The sequence below is a fragment of the Anticarsia gemmatalis genome, chromosome 16 (genome assembly GCF_050436995.1).
Source record: "Anticarsia gemmatalis isolate Benzon Research Colony breed Stoneville strain chromosome 16, ilAntGemm2 primary, whole genome shotgun sequence".
Classification (NCBI taxonomy): Eukaryota; Metazoa; Arthropoda; class Insecta; order Lepidoptera; family Erebidae; genus Anticarsia; species Anticarsia gemmatalis.
Genome location: NC_134760.1, coordinates 5,367,389 through 5,390,784, shown reverse-complemented (window position 1 = coordinate 5,390,784; position 23,396 = coordinate 5,367,389). Strand labels below are relative to the sequence as shown.

General features: G+C 39.2%; 2 protein-coding genes across 2 annotated transcripts; one reads left to right on the top strand and one right to left on the bottom strand.

Moving 5' to 3' along the window:
• The first annotated feature begins 242 nt into the window (after window positions 1–242).
• On the top strand, window positions 243–18,794 carry LOC142979549 (polypeptide N-acetylgalactosaminyltransferase 3-like). The gene is made up of 7 exons (XM_076124539.1): window positions 243–522; window positions 629–777; window positions 927–1,024; window positions 13,372–13,552; window positions 13,875–14,013; window positions 14,314–14,499; window positions 14,744–18,794. The coding sequence occupies exons 1-7, from the start codon at window positions 508–510 to the stop codon at window positions 15,782–15,784; spliced, it is 1,809 nt and encodes a 602-aa protein (XP_075980654.1). The 5' UTR covers window positions 243–507; the 3' UTR covers window positions 15,785–18,794.
• LOC142979557 (uncharacterized) lies at window positions 18,695–22,667 on the bottom strand. The gene is made up of 3 exons (XM_076124552.1): window positions 22,434–22,667; window positions 19,241–19,450; window positions 18,695–19,027 (listed from the first exon to the last, which is right to left on the bottom strand). Exons 1-3 carry the CDS (start codon window positions 22,474–22,476, stop codon window positions 18,813–18,815), a joined length of 468 nt encoding a protein of 155 aa, XP_075980667.1. The 5' UTR covers window positions 22,477–22,667; the 3' UTR covers window positions 18,695–18,812.
• Between the last annotated feature and the right edge of the window lie 729 nt (window positions 22,668–23,396).

Sequence of the window (23,396 nt, the reverse complement as noted above, 5' to 3'; positions counted from 1 at the left end):
CGCAGAGAAGTAATATCGACGTGTAATCATTTCAAATTTGAACTGAATTCTTCAACGAGGAGTACTCAAATATTGGCCTTGAAAACTTTCCTAATTTTTTTTCTATTCACCCCGCGAATTCTATTCACCCCGTTTAACGGTATAAGACGCGTGTAGCACTAGCACAGTACTAGTACTTGTAACATGACTAGCGCATTACTATCGCTGGCTGTCAAAGTGTCAAATGTCACACCTGAGTCAACTGTCAAGTTCAGTCAGGTCTGATTATGTCTTCCTCAAGCGTCAAACTTTTTTAATTAATCCTCTCTTCATTGCTAAAATTCCGTCTTTTCAAGTTTATGAAATGTTAAATGGTAAATATCCTTGCCTGATTGGTCGCATCATCTCAAATGGATTCTATTTGGTTTGACATACTGTTTTCGCAGCAAGTTTCGGAATGATAATGTAACAAGTGTATCATCAACATCTAAACTCTTCAAAAGAATAATACAATTTAAAAAGAAAACAATGTTATTAAAAAACGTGAGTATTTAATTACTGGGTAAACATTACAATTTCACCATTATGAGCCATATTAACTGTCATAGTCATAAATGTTTTTGGTAACAATAGAATTTATTTGTTACAGGATTTTTGGTCTTTGCTATGCAGAGGTCGCAAGAAAAAGATTGTTACACTTCTAGTTGTTTTAATACTTTTAATAAATGCAATGTTTTATGTCAGCTTAGAGCTGTACAATACTGTCAAAAGAAAACACAAGGAGCCTTGGTACAATAGGTAAGACTGTTTTAATTTTATCACCTTGGAAGGATATTTTACAGCACTTCTTATTATAATTGTGTTTATGAAATAAAACTTCTTACCAATTTTGCTATCCTGTAACCAAAATCAATCAAATAAAAAATGTATTTTTTTCTGTTGTCTAGTTTGCATTTTGATAAGGATTCATATGTAGATGAGACAGGCATGAGAGTCATAGTGGGTCATTATGTTGGTGGCATCAAGGGTGGAGATCTACCTGATGGTAAATATTCTCACTATTTTTCTTATAATTGTTATATTTTCATTATAAGAATCTTAATAGTATACATTGTTATGGCATTATTAGAATGTTTTATAACTATTAGAATAGTTTTCTTAGTTCTATAACCTTTGTTTAGACCATGGAAGAAACAATTTGTTTATTATTTTTCTAATAAGATAACCATCTGTAATTGTTGCAAATGTATACATTCACTAATAACCTTCACACATGATGGCTAAGTGTGCTCTGTTCTAACACTATGTACATTGTGCAACTAGATAAAATAAACAGTTACACCTACTAACTTTTCATCATTGTTATCAGATCTGATAGAATAGAAATCCAGTATACTACCAACTTTAATTTTAATCATACACTGCAATTGTAAATGATCGTGATTTGTTATTTATTTTTCTATTATTAGTAGATTAAACATTTATTTTTCTATTATTAGTACATTACACTAGAGGTACTTCGTAGCACTAGTGCAAACAGTCAACCGACTAATGGCGGTCAAACCATTCTAACACGGCGGAAGGAAATAGCGAGACACAAGACGGGCAGCAGCGTCTTGTGATGAGCCTTCCGCTACTGCGATCGCCAACCCGCCTGCCAAGCGTGGCGATTATGGCAAAACCCCCCCAAAATGATGGCACAAAAAGATCGGCCCCTAGTCCCCGGCGGCCCCGCTATTCCTGACTATGGTAGCGGTCATGGTAACGGCGGGGCAAGGGGTGCTAAGAATCCCCGGCAGCGATCAGGCTACCACAACCGACGACAACTGGCCCTGGCAACATATAACACGCGCACACTGCGGACCGACGAGAAGTTAGTCGAACTGGAGGAAGAATTGAGCAGGATACGATGGGACATTGTAGGGTTATCTGAAGTCCGAAGACAGGGGGAGGACTCAATAATCCTTAAGTCAGGTAACCTGCTCTATTTCCGGGAGGGCGACCAGCAGTCCCAGGGTGGTGTCGGGTTTATCATCCACAAGTCCCTCGTGAACAACGTGGTGAAGACTGATCGAGAGTGTGTCGACAAGGGTGGCGTACCTGACACTCAGAATTACCAAAAGGTATTCGTTGAAGGTCATCCAGGTCTACGCCCCGACTTCGGCACATTCCGACGATGAGGTGGAGGCTATGTACGAGGATATATCCCGGGCTATACATAGCTCCCAGACCTACTTCACCGTTGTCATGGGAGACTTCAACGCGAAACTGGGCAAACGTTGCGGTAGTGAGTTGAAAGTGGGGCAATTTGGGTATGGGCAACGAAACGCGCGGGGTCAACTGCTGGCCGACTTCATGGAGAGGGAAGGACTCTTTATGATGAACTCCTTCTTCAGGAAGCGGAATCACCGCAAGTGGACCTGGGTGGGTCCCGATGGTGCGACCAAAAATGAGATCGACTTCATCATGTCGACCAAACGGCGCATATTCAATGATGTCTCTGTGATCAATGCGGTGAAAACCGGGAGCGATCACCGAATGGTAAGAGGCACATTGAATCTAAACATAGCGCTCGAACGGTCACGACTGATGAAGTCCACTGTACAGTTTAGTAACCGGTACACTACTGATAGTTTAAGAGTTAAGTAGTTGTGAGTGCGCAAGTGAAAGAAACTTCTTCCCGTAGTAATTTATTATTCTAGTTACGTAAATACAGTTTTTGAGTTGAAAGGTGACTCTCACACACGTGCGGACGCTCGTTTGTTAAAATGCACACTAAATATAAATTAATTATAATTACAAAACAATCAGCCGATTTGTGTAAGATCAGCGGAATATCAACTAAGTGTACGTAAACCGTACATATTCCCAACCCGGAAGTAATAACAAAAAAAGTATTTATTAATTAATGAATGAGAATCACCCGTACAAAGAAGAAATTGTTGAAATGTATAAACTAAAAATTCATAACAAAAACATTGGTTAATAAGTTTAGGTATCTAAAATTTAAATTGGATATCCGAGGCAGACTTCGAACAGGCACATTCAGCATCGACCGACGCCTCCGCTCGCGGCTTTGGATGCGGGCGTATGCTCCTCGAACGGGAACCGAACAACGTCTTTATCCCAGTAGTTGGTGTTACAGTCTGCACTTCGATGTCCTCGGTTGTACCCGTAGGGTTACTGATGTCACACGTATTGCGGTTGCAGTAACCATGTTTACTCGCCACCCATACGGCTATCGCCAATCCTACGATAGCCAGTAGTATATAGGAAATGGCATAATGGTGTATATCGTGCGTTGTTAACGTCGTCGGTGCAGGGAGTTGTTCATTGTTCTTTAGGGATCGTAGACGATTTTCGACCACAGCGATGTCTTCGATGTGTGTCGGTTTCAGCAGCGAAGTAGGATGTGTGTCAACTATGGCATTTATCGTTTTATCCAGCGACGGAATTTGGATGTCGTAGTCCTGCTTAACATTGCTGTAATATTGGTTGTGAGAATGTATTTTTAAGTCTCTTGTTTGGAGAATACATCCTTCTTTCAGAGATACAATCGATGACCCGTTGATGACGTGCACTCTGACTTCACCATTACACACGGTACGTATATTGCACTCGTCACAGCACGTCACTAGCCACGTGTTCGTGTTGTGTAACTCGACCCAAGCCGTGTCGCATTCTAATTTCTTTGTATTGCAGGTTGATGTTGATTGATGTCCTAATAATTTGGCTTCACAGGGAGCATTGATGTTTTGTAAATTGAAGATTGGCAAGTTCAACATGCAGACGAAATTATCCCTTCGCCGTTGAATGCAGCGACTTAGTTCCTTTTCGCTAAATCTGACGTAAGTATTCTTCTCCAAGTTTACAGCGATGTATTTGGATGACACGGAAACCACTACTGTATCGTTTGATTCATATAAATTCTTCATAGGCAAAGGATAGATTTGGTAAACAACGAAGTCTTCATCGCTCGCCAGTGGAATGTGCAGCTCATACATAAAATAGGTATCCGTAACTCGAGCCTTGACGTAAATCAATTCATATATATCTTTTAATTCGTCTTGGATGTTCACTATGGGTAAAGTCAATGTCTTGGGCAACTGGCCAGAGATAGTAGTGAGCTGTTGGATCAAGTTGGCTGGAGTAAGCAGGTGAATGTCGATCCGACCTTTATAAGTATCCATTAGTGTGCTAAAAAGAGTTTCTTGAATGGTTTTTAAGTTAGATAATAGTAAATGTGCAGCAAGTGAAGCTGAAGTAAAGTAGGAGGTTGCCATAGCCACTTCGATTGCCGATTCGATCTTCGCCAGCTTAAAGTCAGTTTCGTTCATGAAGGTGTCGATGAGTGTAAACTGGTTGTTCATGTTTTGCTCGTTTTTCTTCAAAATGTCATTCTGAATTTCGACAATAGAGGTTTGGTTTCGCACAAGTTCTAGTAGATGGTTGTCGTTGTTCTGAATAGTTTGAATATCCTTCTGATATTGTTGAACAAATCTCTGATCTAGAATTCCAAAGAGACTGTTCGCGACGTAACCGACTCCGTCAATCAACCCCCGTTTGTTGCGACCCGACAAATGTTTGTGTGGGGCCAGTAGTATGTTGTTGTAATGCTGTAGAAGGTCCAATTCGTGTGATAGTTGACGTATTGTTGTTTCACAATATCTTGGCTCCAAACTTTGACAAAAGTGTAAAATATCCTGTAAATAGTTTTCAAACTTTTGAACTCCGTTCCAGTAGGTAGATAAGTTGTAATACATAAGCAGTCTCCACTCGTTATGGATCAATTGTGCTTTTCCAATAGTGTCGTAGTATATAGGACGATCCCTGCCCAAACTTGCGATTTGAACACTTGAGGTGGCAACTCCCAATAGTTGGGTGCGACCAGTTGCGGAAGCAATCAGAAGAAGTACGGTTGTTAACATCTTCTCAATTGTTTTAGGCTCGTAGATGTAGACTGTGTATTGCTTAACTTGTGCGATAATAATGAATTTATTATTATATTGTTTGTAGGTTATTGCGTAGTTTCAAGTGGTAGCAGCGACAGTTTCGTAATCGGGCGCTTCAATATGCTAGCTTGCGTTTTTACAGTTGCAACTCGCACGTGTCCGTCGCTACCAGAATGGACTTCGATCACGCGCCCTAGAGCCCACTTTCCTGGCGGAAGGTTATTGTCCTTGACTAAGACGATATCATTGATTTTGATGTTATGTGTGGGTTTTAACCACTTGCTTCGGGCTTGTAACGTTGTTAGGTATTCCGAAGACCAGTGTTTCCAAAACTGATGAAACATGTTTTCGGTTAGCTGCCATCGTCTGCGTAAATTGAGATGGCGGTCATCGTTGTAGTCTCCTAGTGGCAGCGTCATGGTTGGACTACCTGTCAGAAAGTGTCCGGGCGTCAAATAGTAGTAGAATTCGTCTGGGTCTTCTGAAAGTGGGCAAAGCGGCCGTGAGTTCATGCACGCTTCTATTTGACACAACAAGGTTGAAAACTCCTCAAAAGTAAGCTTTTGTTCGCCAAGTACGCGCCGCAAGTGGTATTTCATGGAACGCACCGCTGCCTCCCAAATCCCACCACCAGTTGGCCAAGCCGGGGCATTGAAGTGCCACTCTACTTTCATTTTGCTTATTTCATTGAAAAAGTCAGGAGACAGTGTAGTTTTAAATATTTCGTATTCGTGATTTAACATTTTCGATGCCCCAATAAAGTTTGTCCCACAATCTGAGTAAACATGGCCAGGTGTTCCACGTCTGGCACACATTCTTTGGAAAGCACTGATAAAAGTTTCAGTACTCAAATCAGAAACTAGTTCTATGTGCACGGCTTTTGTTGCCAAACAAACAAAGATCGCAATATATCCCTTGGACGTCTTAATCCCTCTTCCTTTGTTTAATTTGACATCCACGTGACCCGTGAAGTCGACCCCCGTGTGCGTAAACGGGCGCGAAGGTGTCACGCGCGGTGAAGGAAGATCAGCCATTAGTTGATAGGTTTCGTTAGGTTTAAATCGATGGCAGCGTACACACCGTCGTAGTTGTGTTTTAACAGCTCTGTTGCCCCCTACTATCCAATATTGTTGACGGATGTAGACGAGCGTAAGTCGGGCACCCCCGTGTAAAGTTGCCGCATGAGCTTGGTTTATTATCAACTCGGTTAATCTGCTAGTCCTAGGAACAATTGCGGGGTTTTTCATGCCAGGTGGTAGGTTCGTTTTATTTAAGCGTCCGCCCACACGCATAATGCCCTCTTGGTCCAAATAGGGATATAGTTTGCGTATAGAACTTATGATAGTTACAGGTTGACCTTTGAGTAATAGATCGTATTCTAAATTGAATTCAAGTCGTTGAATATTTCTTGTTATTATAGTCATTGCGTTCTCAAGTTCCAATTTTGTTAAACAATTATTGTGAAGCGTGTGCCGAGCAGCGTCAAATTTCTTGTTTGTTGTAATGTTATTCAGTGCATTTGTACTGAATCGTGTTATCCAAGCAATAATCCGCGTAACGTGACTCAACGTACTATGTTTATTTATCAAATCACTTACAATATTATTATTTTGTTGGGTTAAGGTTGAGACTTCACGTTTTTCGTCTTCCGTTGTTGTAAATACACAACGCAGTTTTTCGGGTTTGCTCGTAAATGTTTTTAGCATTTCAGGACCTGACCACCATAACTCAGTATTCACGAGTTGTTTAGGATATAAGCCTCTAGTTGCACAATCCGCGGGATTCCTTTTTGATTCTATGTAAAGCCAGTTGGATGCGGGTATAACCTGAGTTATTTTCACGACGCGGTTTTCCACATATTTTTCGTATTTGGACGCCTTTCCCTGTAGCCAAGCCAGGACCACTTTTGAGTCACACCAAGCCCACACAGTTATATTGTACCCCGAAAGGGATTCAGTTACCTTGTTAACCAATTGTGTTAATAGCAAGGCACCGCTCAGTTCAAGTCTCGGCAGCGATAATTTTTGTGCCAGTGGGGCAACCCTAGTTTTCGCTACCAGCAAGCTTACCACCGGCTGTCCGTGTTGATTAATTGTCCGTGTATAAATTACGCTTGAATAAGCTTTTTCACTTGCGTCGCTGAATGCTAATAATTCTATGTTGTTCTGAATGCTTCCAATCCAACGACTTATTTTCACAATTCTTAGTTCTTCAAGTTGATCTTTCGTTTTCAGCCACTCGTCTTGTATGTCTTTAGGCAATGCCTCATCCCAAGCAAGTTTTTTCGTCCAAACGCGTTGGAAAATAAGCTTAGCTTTTACAGTGACAGGGGAGAACCAGCCAAGGGGATCGTATAGTTGTGAAATTTCCGACAGTAGTGCGCGTTTAGTAAGTATTTTCTTTGAGTTTGGTTTTAAGTTCCAGCTAAATGTGAATATGTCTGATTTGGGATTCCAACCGAGGCCAAGTGTTTTCATTGAATCGTCTTGTTTGAAGTCGAACTTTGTTTGTGAAATTTGATCTTCGGTCAATTGTTCTAGTAGCTCGGTAGCATTACTTGACCACTTTCTTAGGTTCATACCCCCGCATTTTAATAATTTTATCAGATCTATTTGTAGTTTTTTAGCAGTTTCTAAACAGTTATTTCCGCTTATTAGATCGTCGACGTAGAAATCATGACGTAATAGGTTGGCTGCCTCGGGGTATAAGTGACCGTGGTCAGTTGCCAACTGTTGTAAAGTTCGCATTGCCAACCATGGCGCGCTTTTCGTACCATAAGTTACAGTACATAGCGCGTACTCGCTTAATTGATCGGTAGGCGAGTTTCTCCATATGATCTTTTGGAGCGATTTCTGCTCGTCTGCAATCCACAAGAAACGGTACATTTTTTCTATGTCAGCAGTAAATGCGTAACGGTACGTCCTCCACTTTAAAATGAGTGCTTGTATATCCTTTTGGAGATTGGGGCCTTTCTCCATCAGACTGTTCAAACTTCTGCCACTAGAAGTTTTTTGTGACGCGTTGAAGACAACCCTTAATTTTGTGGTGGTGGATTCTTCACGTAAGACGCCGTGGTGCGGTAAATAATATTCAGGTTGGTTAGATGTTATCTGAGTCGCCGGCTCCATATGTTTTAACGTCAAGTATTCATTCATAAAGTTTCTGTACATAGTCAACAGAGGTTTGTTTTTATGTAATCGTTTTTCTAGTTTGAGAAATTGTGCAATCGCAGTAGATTTCGAATGTCCAAGGTGTTGTTCATAACCCTGGATCATAGGCATTTTTACAATATATTGGCCTTCAGAACTTCTTTTTGTTGTTTGTTGGTAATAAGTTTCACATTGATCGTCTCGATGTATGTCTTGAGAGCTTGGTATAATATCTTCAATTTCCCAATACTTCGACAAATCAGATGTGATAGCTAAAGTTAGATGACAGTTAAAGATTCTTAGTTTCCCGCATAAGATCCACCCCAAACGAGTTTGCTGGGCGATGGGTGAATGCTGATCACCTTTCAACACTCCGTCCAAGATGATATCCGCGTAAACATCAGCTCCCAGAAGAAAATCTATTGAGCCAGACACATTATAGTTCGGATCGGCGAGTTTCAAGTTTTGAAGATGTGTCCAACCTGTGCTTTGGAAAGTGCTGCCAGGCAACTTATTGGTTAAGTTAGTCAGTATCAAAGCTTGTACATTGAATGTAAAATCTGAGTGTATCGACTTGCAGTGGAGCTGGAGAAGGCCCTTGCAGTTGCGTGACGTAGAACCAATGCCGGTTATAGCAGCGTCAAATTTGCTTCGAGGTAAGCGTAGCAGTTGCGCCGCACTTTCAGATATTAAGTTTGTCTGTGACCCTTGATCTAGGAGGCCTCGCAAAGTGACATAGTTTCCGTCGGCAGATTGCACCTTGATCTGAATGGTAGTTAATAAGACTTCTGTGCCATCGGTCGCTAAGTGGTGAGCGCCAGGTGTAGTTGATGTTGAAGGTCCTGGATTCGAATTCCGATCTTGATCCCTTCTAACATTTGAGTCATTATAGACAGGTTTATTGAAATGTAATAATGTATGATGTTTCAAATTACATTCGCGGCACGTTTTCTTCGAACTGCACGCGACATTGCCGTGGCTGTATAAGCAATTTTTGCAAACTTTGAGTTTTGCAACAGTTTTATTCCGTTGCGCAATGTCCATGTCGATGAACTTATCACACTGCATCAACACGTGATCTTTATAGCAAAGAGGACATTGTCCGTACGATGCATGAAAAATTTTAGAGTAGCCTAATTTTTTCATGTCTTGCTGCTTGTTAGGAAAATTATTGGGCTTATAGTTATTGTTCCATCCTCTATGGTTAGGCCTATGAATTTTGTTTTCAATGGTCTCTTTAGAGCAGCCCTTTGCAGTTTCGTAAGCGAGAAATTTGAGTTCTAGGAAACCGAGGAATTCCTCCAAATTCGGCAATTCTCTGTTGTTTTGAGTTTCTTTTGTGTATTCGTTAAGAGTAATCGAATCTAATTTTTGTGACATGTTGTAAACAATCATTGGTCCCCAATTTGACACCTCAACTCCCATGTTGCCAAGGCCATTCATACACTCTGTAATTACATCGTGCATGCGTTTCATGTTGTTGGCGTTAGGGTGTTGGATAGCTGGTATATTCTGCATGGTACTCATGAAAGATGTGAACTGTAGTCGACGGTTGTCATATCTGTGCGATAATATCTCCCAACATGAATCGTAATTATCCCCACTAATAGATAAGTGTTGGACGAGGCGCTCTGCTTCACCCTTAAGTTTTGTCTTCAAGTACTGCATTTTTTGTGCCTTAGAGATACTGGGGTTGTTGTGGATGGTTTCCATGAAGATGTCCTTGAACGTAATCCAGTGAACATAATTTCCAGAAAATTCCGGGATGTCGATTTTTGGTGCGGACCGCTGATAATGTACACTAGACCACATTTTACTATTTAAAGCCCGTTTTATGTTGTCATATTTCTGTTCAAGAGCTTCGTACTTTTGACTGTAGTCCATAATCAAATTGGACCCTTTTAGTTCGTCTTCCAACTCCCAATGAGTTTTGTCAATCAGCTCCCATTTTGACTTTAAAATGGTAATATGTTCTTCGAACTCCCACTTCTCATTTATGCAATCAAGGTCAATCTTCGACATAGCTCTGTATAACGCCTTAAAATTTCGTTCTTGTTGTATGATTAGTTTTTGTTTTCCGTCGTCCATAGCGACGTCGTCCATCAGTCCGCTTAAGTCAAAATTCACGTTTATTTGTTGTTTTCGTTGAAAGGAAAGTAAATCCACCATATTCTTCTTAGTTGAGTCGTACAAAGTCTTAGTTTTCCCGTAAATATCGTCAGTGAAATATCCAATATTTTTATTTTCGACACCTTTCACTAATATCTGATGCTGTTGTTCAAAGTTTACCCATAGTTTTTCTAAGTTCTCCAAACGTTTTTCTAGATAGTCGATAGTTTTTCGAGAACTGCTGTCTTTCTTGTAATTGGTACATAAGGTTTTGATATCTTCAAAGATGCCGCCTTGTTTGGTTAGTTGTTGCTCCATGGTACCTTAAGTTAAGTTGTAGGTTCCAGGAAAGTTGTGTCCAGGATACGAAGAAGACTGTAGGTTCCGTAGTTCTACTGGTCTTCAATTTCCAGTGTTTCTTCGTAACTCGTCTTGTTCGCGAACCTCGTTGAAAGTTGAATGTTATTGATGCTAAGTTAATCTGCGTCCTTGTGATGACACACGACTCTCAATTTGGACCGGTGAGACCCGCTTGTGGGAGGCCGACCAAACCGATTCGCTATCACAGTTTATGAGACACAGAGATCCTCAGCATCCGGCTCGAAGGACCACTTAATGTACAGTTTAGTAACCGGTACACTACTGATAGTTTAAGAGTTAAGTAGTTGTGAGTGCGCAAGTGAAAGAAACTTCTTCCCGTAGTAATTTATTATTCTAGTTACGTAAATACAGTTTTTGAGTTGAAAGGTGACTCTCACACACGTGCGGACGCTCGTTTGTTAAAATGCACACTAAATATAAATTAATTATAATTACAAAACAATCAGCCGATTTGTGTAAGATCAGCGGAATATCAACTAAGTGTACGTAAACCGTACATCCACGCTCCGACCGGCACCTGCTCATATTCAAAACCCCGAGAGCTTTCAACTCGAACTACGTAACCGCTTCGAGTGCTTAGGTGAGTGCGTAGATGTGGATGATTATAGCAACAGGCTCGTGGAAACTGTCCAGATGACTGGGTCCAAGTTCTTTAAGACCCAGCATCCAAAAAGAACTAAAAAACTCTCAGACCCTACCCTACAGCTCATGGAAGAACGACGTAGGATGGTTCTGCAGTCCTCCGGTGACGTGACAGTCTGCCGGCGGCTCAACCGACAGATCTCAAAGTCCCTGAAACGCGATATACGCCAATTCAACACCAAATGTGTTGAAGAGGCTATTGAGCGAAACAGGGGCTCTAAGGTGTTTACCAGGGATCTGTCCATTGGGCAAAGCCGGCTGACCAAGCTGAAGACCGAGGACGGCAGGATCATATCTTCCGGAGCTGAGCTCATGGGTGAGGTAGAGAAGTTCTACGGACAGTTATACACGTCCACACGATCACCTGTTTGCAGTGCGGCAACAGATCCAAGAGCCGCACTAACCCGACACTATACCGAAGATATCCCGGACATCGACCTGCGCGAGATTAGTATGGCTCTCAGACAGCTCAAGAACAACAAGGCTCCAGGTGATGACGGAATAACAGCAGAGCTTCTAAAAGCGGGCGGACAGCCGATATTAGAAGCTCTCCGAAAACTGTTTAATTCTGTCATCCACGAGGGTACCACGCCTAAGGCATGGCACAGGAGCGTGGTGGTGCTGTTCTTTAAAAAGGGCGATAAAGCTCTTTTGAAGAACTATAGGCCCATCTCGCTCCTGAGTCACGTCTACAAGCTGTTCTCGAGAGTTATTACGAATCGTCTCGCTAACAGGTTCGATGACTTCCAGCCTCACGAACAAGCCGGTTTCCGAAAAGGCTTTAGTACCATAGACCACATACATACGCTGCGGCAGGTTATACAGAAGTCCGAGGAGTATAACCGGCCCCTATGTTTAGCGTTTGTGGACTATGAGAAAGCCTTCGATTCGATCGAGACCTGGGCAGTGCTACAGTCTCTCCAGAGGTGCCAAATTGACTATCGGTACATCGAAGTGTTGAAGTGCTTATGCGAAAACGCCACCATGTCAGTCCGCCTTCAAGACCAGAACTCGAAACCTATCCAGCTGCGGCGTGGCGTGAGACAGGGAGATGTAATATCTCCGAAACTGTTCACCGCTGCACTGGAAGACGTCTTCAAGCTTCTGGATTGGAGAGGACTCGGCATCAACGTCAATGGCGAGTATTTGACTCACCTTCGATTTGCCGACGATATCGTAGTCATGGCTGAGACCATGGAAGACCTAGGCGCAATGCTCGATGACCTCAGTAGCGTATCCCAACAAGTGGGTCTCAAAATGAACATGGACAAGACAAAAATCATGTCGAACCACCATGTCAGACCCACCCCTGTCAAGATCGGCGACGCTACACTCGAAGTTGTTGACGATTACGTCTACCTAGGACAAACTGTCCAGTTAGGTAGGTCCAACTTCGAGAAAGAGGTCACTCGTCGAATCCAACTCGGCTGGGCAGCGTTCGGGAGGCTCCGACACATCTTCTCGTCCGAATTACCGCAGTGTCTCAAGACGAAAGTCTTTGACCAGTGTGTGTTGCCAGTGATGACCTATGGCGGTGAAACGTGGTCGCTCACTATGGGCCTTATCAGAAGGCTCAAAGTCACCCAGAGGGCAATGGAGAGGGCTATGCTCGGAGTTTCCCTGCGAGATCGAATCAGAAATGAGGAGATCCGCAGGAGAACCAAAGTAACCGATATAGCCCTAAGAGTTGCGAACCTCAAATGGCAGTGGGCAGGGCACATAGCTCGCAGAACCGACGGCCGTTGGGGCAGAAAGGTTCTTGAGTGGCGACCACGAACCGGGAAACGTAGTGTTGGCAGGCCCCCCACAAGATGGACCGACGACCTGGTAAGGGTTGCCGGAGTCCGATGGATGAGGGCGGCCCAGGACCGGTCCTATTGGCGCTCGATGGGGGAGGCCTTTGTCCAGCAGTGGACGATTCCCGGCTGAGATGATGATGATGATGATGAGTAGATTAAATCTTCATGACCATTGTGCAAGAGTTACAGGAGGCTAAATTTTATGTATGATTATAGTTGTATGTCAATTTTAGCCTCATATTAAAATAATCTTATAACATTCAGCTTGCTGTGTAAGCTATACTTATCACTTTAGGACAAAACAGATTATGAATCAGGAACGATTACTCTCGTTATAAATGATTACTCTTATGTTTTCAGATGTGGTGAACAGCAACAATTATGCACCGGTACCTGGTGCAGGTGAAGGTGGTCGTCCTGTGCAGCTGTCACAGAGGGAGCTGATAACAGCCAGAGAGTTATACTCACTACATTCATACAACATTCTTGTTAGTGATAAGATTTCTATCAACAGAAGTCTTCCTGATATGAGGAGTGAAAGGTAATCAAAATTAACATTTAGTGTAGACTTGTTTTACAAAAAAATTATATTATACAGATGGCTTGAAGCAGAATTTATAAATCATAAGGGTATTAACTTTAACAAGATATGATGGGTATTTTATTTAAGTTTTAACCACGATTTTTACAACCTCTCAGGTACTTAGCTGTTATACTCTGTAAGCATACATCAAAAACTGATGTCTATATAAAGTTAGTGTTCAGTCTGTTAAACAATTTGTATAATATCTGGTTCCGTAAGATGTTTTTTTCTTAATAACCTTTTAATTTTTCAATAATCACGATTTATTTTCACATTCCAGTTGCAGAAGTGTGGAGTTTAACTTGGATAACTTGCCCACAGCTACAATAATCATAGTTTTTCACAATGAAGCATGGTCCACACTGATGAGGACTGTCATGTCTGTGCTTAATAGATCACCAGGAGTATTACTTAAGCAGGTATTTAAGAAGAAGATAATTTTAAATGTATTGAATTAACTGTAAATAGCCAGTCTTGTATGCAAAGTTTCTTGGGGCAGACTGTGTGGCCAAAATTAAATTTAAACTGCACTAGTTATGACTATATTTATTCTTGACAGAATAAGACCAACCATATTTTTAACTCAACTACTCAGTACAATAATCATTGTCACCCCTCTGTTACCATTTATATCAAAGCACCTATCACCAAGCACTGTTTCCTCAAAACATTAAGTACTTACCTAGCAACTAATGTCATGTATTATATTATGTTTTCAGGTGATCTTAGTAGATGACGCTAGTGACAGAAGGTACTTAGGTGAAGAGTTAGACAAAGCAATAGCTAAGTTAGATAAAGTACAAATACTTAGGAACCCTACCAGGACAGGACTGGTGGGTGCGAGGCTGATGGGCGCCAGGGAAGCAGTTGGTGATGTGCTGGTATTTCTAGATGCGCATTGTGAGGTATGTGGCTTTATTCTCATTAAGTTATTGCTAAACTGTTAAAAAGTCTCATACAAGGGTTATTATGCAACAGTTGATTACAAGGTGTAAGGTCCATTGTCAAGGCTGGAGTAGTATTACTGTGTATTTTTTGCATGTTGACCAAACACGTATTTCACCTTCGGTGTTAAAAGAAAGATAACTTATGTAGTTTTTACATTTGTGGTTACAATTTATCTATTGTATATTTTCTCAAAATTTATAGGTGACACAAGGATGGCTGGAACCTCTACTAGACAGAGCGGGAAATGACGATGTATTCATATGTCCTCACATCGACCTGCTATCAGACGACACGATGTCCTACACCAAGAGCATCGACGCGCATTGGGGAGCTTTCAGCTGGCGTCTGCATTTCCGCTGGCTTATACCCGGTTCTGACGTCCTCGCACTAAAGTCAGCCAATCCTTCAAAACCATATCCCACACCAACAATGGCTGGAGGCCTATTTGCTGTTAGAAAGAGCCTCTTCTGGCGCCTAGGCGGCTATGACGAAGGTATGCTAATATGGGGGGCCGAGAACCTGGAACTGTCTTGGAGAGCATGGCAATGCGGTGCTAGAGTAGAAATCACATCGTGTTCAAGAGTAGGTCATATATTTAGAAGACATAGTCCTTATAAGTATCCTGGTGGAGTAGCAAAAGTATTAAATTCGAATCTCGCCCGAGCGGCCACTGTATGGATGGATGAGTGGGCCGAATTTTTCTTTAAATTCAACCCTTCTATTGCCGCGATACGTGACCAACAGACAGTCGCGGACAGAGTGGAATTAAGAAAGAACTTGAAATGCAAAAGTTTTAAGTGGTATTTAGAGAATGTGTGGCCTCAACATTTCTTCCCTACCGATGACAGGTGGTTTGGTAGGATAAGGAGTGATATAGGCGGGTGTTTGGGGGTACCTGCTGGTACTCCGGGTGTTGGGCGTCCAGCGTCGACAGTGCCTTGCGGGAACGACCTTGATCTAGACAGCTTAGTGGTTTATACTCCTGAAGGAAGAGTCATGGCAGATGAAGGGTTGTGTTTACAGCAAGGGAACGGGCGTGCGGTGTGGTCGGCGTGTAGTGATAGTAGTAAGCAGTTGTGGGTTCAGAAAGGACCGAGACTAAAAACCCCCAGTGGTCTGTGCCTAACGTTATACTTAACAGAAAAAGACGACAAAGATAAGGACGGCGGGTTTATAACATCAAAAAAGTGTATTCAAGATAATAGACAAATATGGCATCTTGAACGCGTGCCTTGGCGTTAAATGTGATACAAGTAGTTAGTACAAATTAATTTTAAACTTTGCCTTTATGGCTTTACAAAAAGCTGATAGTATTCTGTTTGGACAGTATTCGAGTCTGGAAATTTTCGTACTACATTACGGTTAATATGAAAGTAACAGTATTTTACAAGCTGTACTATCGAACAAACTGAATCATGACCCACCATGTGCTCATTTTCTAAAACACGTCTATATACGCGTAGGTCGAAATTGGCTTGAACCTACGTTTCCTTGGTGATGAATTTGTTATCTGTCATTATTGCGACAAATCTTTGTGCGTCAATACAATAATGCTTTGCTACCGTTTTCAACAGGCTCCGTGGCGTAGTGGGTTGATGTTACGACTGGGACGCGTCAGGAGTGGGTTCGATACCCACTCAGGACATGGTTTATTCGGACTTTGTAGGAAATAATGTCATTGTAACTATAAAAATTAAAATAATATAGGGTAACCAGCATAGTTATTACCCGGTTAAGGAATTGATACACAATTTTGGTCAATAGTATCTTTACCTATTTAGTAAAACATTGACTTAAACTCTGTTATAAACGTAACTTAAATATTCTTTCTAAAAGAACATCAGTCGTTTGTTTCAATAACTTTATACTAATTCAATATAAAACACTTAAATACAAGAAATACTAGTGAATACTGTTAATTCAAATGTGTTATCCTTAACAAATATTGCAACAAACTTATTTTTCTTTTCGAACTACACACTTGTCGCACAAACGTCGGACATGAGTTCTATAAATTAAAAGTGTTACCAATATTCTAAAAGTGACATACATCGCAATTAATTTGAACTGGTTACTTTAGAAATTAAAATAAACGTATTATTCCTTAACATTGGCAATCACTGTATGATGGGCAATGACTATAGTGGTTACCCTAATCGTTACACAGATTTCTAAATGACGAGCTATTTGATATTTGTCATATTTGACACAAATAGGTTTTTTCGTAGTGAAAAGAGTTTATACTATTTACATTCTAGATTCAAATTAAGAGTGATTCATCGAAAACGTATCTACGTACTGTAATAACAAAGGTTAAAATTGTCTGTAGTCGTAATACATCATAACACAGTCGTATGCATGTTTAAAATGTCCTAAGTGCAACTTTGACGATAAAGATGAAATTCTTAGTGTTTTGACGGTGTCAAGCGAATTGTCGGCAAAATGGGTCATGATTCAGTTGGTTCGATAGTACATTCTAAGTTAGCATTGTTTTTATACTCAGTCGATGAAAATGCTTAAATGATCTGAATAAGGGCTCCCAGCTCTCTCCTTACTCAGCCCAATAAGGGGTTAACTTTTTAACCGACTTCAAAACGAAGAGGTTCTCAATTCGTTTTTTTATTGTATTAAATGTAGCGTACATATTATTTTGTACAAAAATGTTCATATCCCAATGAGATTAAAGTACTTAATTGTCCGAGTCTAGTTGTGACTCATTATTAGTTAGTTCAAATGTTATACAGTAAAGTAGGAGAAGCATTTAGTAATGTAACAGCACCTGTGATTTTTTGATATTATTTTTCCGATGAAATTATTAGATGTAGGATCGAGACCATATGTTGTGATTTTAACACTATTAATTGATAGGTATTTCATAATTTTACAAGATTTTTAGTTGTCAGTGATTAATAATAATTTATGAATAAGTTAGAATTAAGAATAGTTTCAAATTGACGAGGTCTCAGGCCTATTGTTTTATCTGTGAATTTTTACCACCCTTCATCGCATTGCTAATTAATTGTCAATTCTCTATAGATTATGCTGTAATTGTTATCAACATACAACAAAATGTGTTGTGTTTTCTTGTTAATCGTAAAATGACGTCTGTTTTCTATTCAACAAGAAACACTAAAGTCCCAACATTGACTCAGATCTGAGTCCATGCTTCTGGACTTTAGCAGTTCGCGTGTCAACAACAAATAATTACATTTCTTAAAGTGGGTTGGTGTATAAAAGACGAGATGGTATTACGAAAAAAGTTCAAGCACAAACTCTGTTGTAAAATAGGTTAAAAGAAGACCTGCCTTATACAATACATTTAAATATATTTATAGGCGAATCAAAAGATTAATCATAATAATATTTTTAGCGTTTATTTCTTGCTCTGTTGTCTGAAAACTAACATTCCATTTTGTAAAATTAAGATGTATTTATGCTTATACAAATATGTTTGTACTTAATTTTTGTAGTGTATTTGTTTACTATGTAAAAAAGACTTTAATCGAATATCTAGATCTGTTAATGTTATTTAAATTTAATAATTAGAATATAACAAGCAAATTAATGCTCTTTTTATACTTTTTATATTTTCAAAATGCATTTATAATTTTACTTTTTATTATGAGAGTGACACTCGTCTAGTCTGTGTATATTATTTTTATAACTTTTTTGTAATATGAACTATTGAATTCAGGGAAAATAGCCCTGTAATACATTCCGTTAATCACTTGAGAGTATTATACCTGTATCAGTATAAAATAAATCCCACTTGTGCAATCAAAATATATTGATAAAATACCATTTTAAAACAGTACTTTTTAGTAAAGAAAAAGTATGGGATTGCTAGAGATTGTTTTTCCGAGCTATTTATTAAGGTTGTACGTAAATATGCTACAGTGTGCAATCTTATTTTTTTATATGTTTAGCTTTTTGATTGCAGCCTGTACTATTAGAACCATGATCATAATACTTGTAGATAATTATAATTATGTTGTAAAATATATTTGAAATTATTTTTTTATATGTTTATATTTATGTGCTAAATCAATTTGCTATGCAAGTATAGGTGCTTTCGTTGTTTTGACATGGTGCTTAAATTAGAATAAGATATAATAAAAACCCCACTCGATATAATAAAAAGACAGCATTATAAAAAAACTTAACAAATTTTATTTTAATTTAAAAATAACAAAGGTACAATTTGTATTAACATTATATTAAAATTGATTTGTCATTAAACTACACGAGACTAGATATTGTTTTATTTTGTTCACCTCAGTATGTAGTATGATAGAAGAGATAATAGAGTTATATGAAGAGGTATGGAGTGTGTTCTTGAGACAGAGTTGCAGTTATTCCCGTTGCAGATGTGGCAGCGAGCGTCGCTGTGACCGCGGGCTCTCTCTATAGCTACCAGCGCTAGACAGACCGAATCCACCTGCATGCGGGGAATACACCCACGTAAAACATCCACTGTGTTGCCGACTGAAAAAATAGAATATTTTAAAGTTTATTTAAAAAACTTTACTCATAAGAGCGACGATGATGAGAAGTTGATCCTTAGTAGAGATGAACCAGAATCAAGAAATTTTAATCGTAGAAAATCGTTTTAGTAAAGGCTCGTACAAGTAAAATATCTTTAACATGGAAGAAATTAGGTTCGAATATCAAATAATTGTTTTGATTAAGTTAACTTACATGTTTTATCATCAGGCGTAGCAACCATCTTCAGACAGCGGTATTCTATAGGAATTCTAGAGTCTGTCGAAGGAGGTGGATGTCCGTAGTTGTGTACCCATTGCGCTGAGACCCAATTAGTTGGATGACATTCTATGGGTACTCCTGGTGAGGCGGCCTGTTCGGGATAACAACCCAGACATCGGCTGTAGAAACATTTCTCTGTAATAGCTGTAACAAAAAAATCTCATTAAAAGAAGAATCCTTTTCGTCGGATTCGATGCCATGCTTTGCATAACATAATTATTATTATATTAGGCACTAATTCACACTAGAAAATCTATGTAAAGTTTTCTCTACCCTGGCAATAAAATGAATCTATAATGTTGTTCTTACGTATTTCCACGTTGACTTTTAATAATGTTGTTTACAAATCGAGTACGTATAAACATGCATGGTACTTGGTAATTTACAATTTGACATTTATTAGACACGTGTACTTATTTTGTTGTAGAAAATAGGTATAAATATATATCTGCGCAGTAATTACCTGTTTAATTATATCAATTTACTTTAACTGTCGTCATAAAAGCTTAGATAAGTTTCCGTAAATATACATCTGCGTAACTTGGCTGATAAGCTTTTATAGATCTTGAAATCTACAAAATTATATCATGCACAAAAAATAGGACAGCTGGCAAGAAATTGAAAAAATAATAAAAAAACATCGATCTATTTTTTCCTATGAATGTGGTTAATAATATTCTGTTGCAATCAAAATACCTTGCGTTTTTATTATCTCAGTTATGCAAGTACTGTGTGTGGCAGTTATGCAAAACGGTTTTCATCAAGTCATGGCCCGTTAAGACAATTTTTCGCGCGAACATAATCGCAAAATGCAGGTTGTTCTGATTTCTCTTGCATGTGAAGTATTTGTAACGTGAAGTTGTAAATTTAATTAAGAGCTCGTTAATTGCATGTAGAGTTTGGTACACATTCATATGATTGTAGAGTAAAATTGTAGAGCTTTCTGCAGATTAACATTAATGATTTGTGTATGCAATGTTTGACACCCGTATTTTTAGAGTTCCTTTATGTGTTTTAATGTTACTTAAACCACTTAGAAATTATGGGACAAGAATTACAGAGGATAGATTCATTTTTCAACATTACAGGAATCTATTTAAGTTTACCGCCTCTGTGTTAGTTTCTTCTACGATAATGAAAAGCTTGGGCCTATCGAAATCAAGCACCTTTTTTTGACAAAGTGCATGGGTAATGTGATTGTTGTGCACCAGACTTTACCCGTCGTTGTTGATGGACGTGCCCGCCGTGTAATAGCCAGCTCTGAGTGCAGTTTACGTTTGTTTTAACCGCTGCAATCATATGTCATTTTCTCGCGTTTCGCGCCATTTTGCCGGCCATCACTGCATCGTTCCGATACATTCGCCTCGTACGCTACGTAATTATTGAAAGCGAGAGAATCCGCTCTCGATGTGTAGGTATGCAAGAGCTTATTTAACGCGACACTGAGTTTTCTTTGAATGAAAAGCCATCGAATTATGTAGTTATCGTTTGATTATTTAATTACTGATATCAACGTTTCATAGTTTTTATGCTAGTTTATCTATAATTGAATGTAATTCACCATTCAGGTTGTATTTCATAGAATTGTACAGAGTTGTTACTAGGGTAGAGTCACACAAATAGTTTTAGCCCCAACACGGTATATAGTTACCTAACCTACGCGTAAATGGCTTAGCGGCTTGTAGATGGCATTTTAATCTAAGTAGGTAGGAGGATAAGATTTAAAAACTAAATAATTCTATAAAAAGGAAATATTTGCTACTTGTGTCCTGATAAATTGTTATCCAATACTTTTATCGCAAATTCTATTTATTGCAAACATCCGATCGAATCGATAAGATGATTGATGTGGACATTTTATTTGATACTCATGCTATAAGTAAGTATTTCACGACTGAAATAGACACTAATTCATTGTAATAATATCAACATACAGGCGGCCTGCCCTGGCTTCGTCCTAGTCTAGTTTTATAATCAATCTAGAATAGTCCTTTTTGAATGTTTCTGAAAACCCTAAATACACAGAAATCACGCTCTCCCTTTATAAAATTGGCATGGTTAGTATACATAACACAGGCATTTAATACCTAACCAGCAAAATATAATGCAATAGAATCCAATGTCAATTTGTCTACGTTACTTAGTTCGACGGCGCGTAAAAAGATCACACCGAAGATCGTTGCATCGTGGTAGGCGTCCGAGAAAGTGCTTGATAGACGTCTGACATAATTGTGCACCAAGTTGCGTGTACCCAATGTACCCATGTACCCGGCTCTATTGTAACTCTATATCTTTTAACTTTTTGCACCTCACCTAACAGAATACTATTTCCTTTTATAGAAGCTTACAAAACGAACCGTTGGTTGCTTGTGTTGCTATGTTGGTGCGTAATTGTAAACACAATATTGTATAACGTGTACTTTATTCTTGTATGAAAATTGAGAAAAAGTTTTGTTGCGAAGTGATTATAGACTGTTTTACTGTTTTTTTTTAACCTGCTCATAAATGGAGAAATTTCCTGGTTGCTAGGAAGAATCTCTCCTAAGATTACAAATAAATTTGATATTTATTGATGGTCGTCAAGGTTAACTGCATACGTTTAGACGTTAACCATCACTTCAATCTAAGTACTCCATAAACCACCAGAACAAATAATATATGGACAATAACACTCGACTATTGTATGCGTTCCTATTATTCGCGATATCGCTAGTTATCTTGACAACACTGACCTAAATCCACGACTAGTGTCACAGTGATCATCAACATAAAATCCTCAGCCCACGCGCTTTCTGTGGCGACACTACATTGCTAGACGCACATTGACAATGTAAATACGATTGTCAACAGTTGAATAAATAAATATTTATCCAGAGGCGAGATGAGTCGGTAAAGCATTGTGTCGCGGTAGTAGTGCGCGGGCGGCGGCCGGCTCATTCATACACAACGAATTCAAACGTGACATAACACTTTGTTTTATTTAATGCAATCGGATGTCACCCGTGTACACAATGGATTAACAAACCATTACAAATGACGGATAACCTGTTGTTAGAAATATGTATGTACTTCTATTCTGTTTACTCTATTTTATTTTAAAACGGTTAAAATATAAGTAAGTGCTTACCATACGGGAACAATCCGATAACACTAAGTATTAACACTAACATTTCGGCACACTAGCACAAAATTATAATTAAAAGTGTCACACTAATACGTCCGCTAGCACTACAGTTTTTATCACAATAATCTCGTACGGTTCTAGGCTTTATCTTTTAACGTGCGCTCTTATCTTTGTGTTGTAAATTATTTTGTCTTTTTTAGTGGAAAACAATGGATTTTCTGTGGTATTTTTAAAGAATTCGAGTGTTTATTTTGTAGACCCACGCCTTTCAAAGTCGAAAATACATTTGTATCTGTTAGTCACGAAGTCCGAGGTGAATATAGGTGTAGATGTATTGGAATTATAGTTCGGAATGTTTGTTAGATATAGATAGTAAAGGCGAAAATAGACTGCTCTATGCATGCTCCGTGATGATTCACCAGTACTGAATAACGAGTACCTACGCTATGAAAACAAATGGGTATTAGTAACTTTACATAGAATCACTTTAAAAGAAAAATACTGTAATACATACACGTTTAGTTATAAAACCATATTACCATTCTATATTTAAGAAATTCAATACATTAATTAATTTATCGTGTGATTAGTCCTAGTGACAAAGATGTACAAATCACCTCGTGTTCGAGGCACTAAATATTGCAATAATAATGTATCGTCTGATACCACTCTTATATTGTTGGCACAGGTTAGTATCAATAAACATATTGAGATTAGACGTTCATTCACAATGCGATCTGTTTAACCAACTCGTTTGCTAATGGGCTCTATTTTGACGTCAATATTCATACATATTAATAGACAGTTTTGCTGCTCAAGCGGTTGAAAACTATTTGTTATCATTTCGAATTCAACTGTAGAAATTCGAATGGTTTAGCCGCGGTAGGTACTCTATTGGTTATCACCATTGGACTATATTCCTCTATTGCTGATGATGCAGGTGGACTGAGAAATATTTGTAGCCAC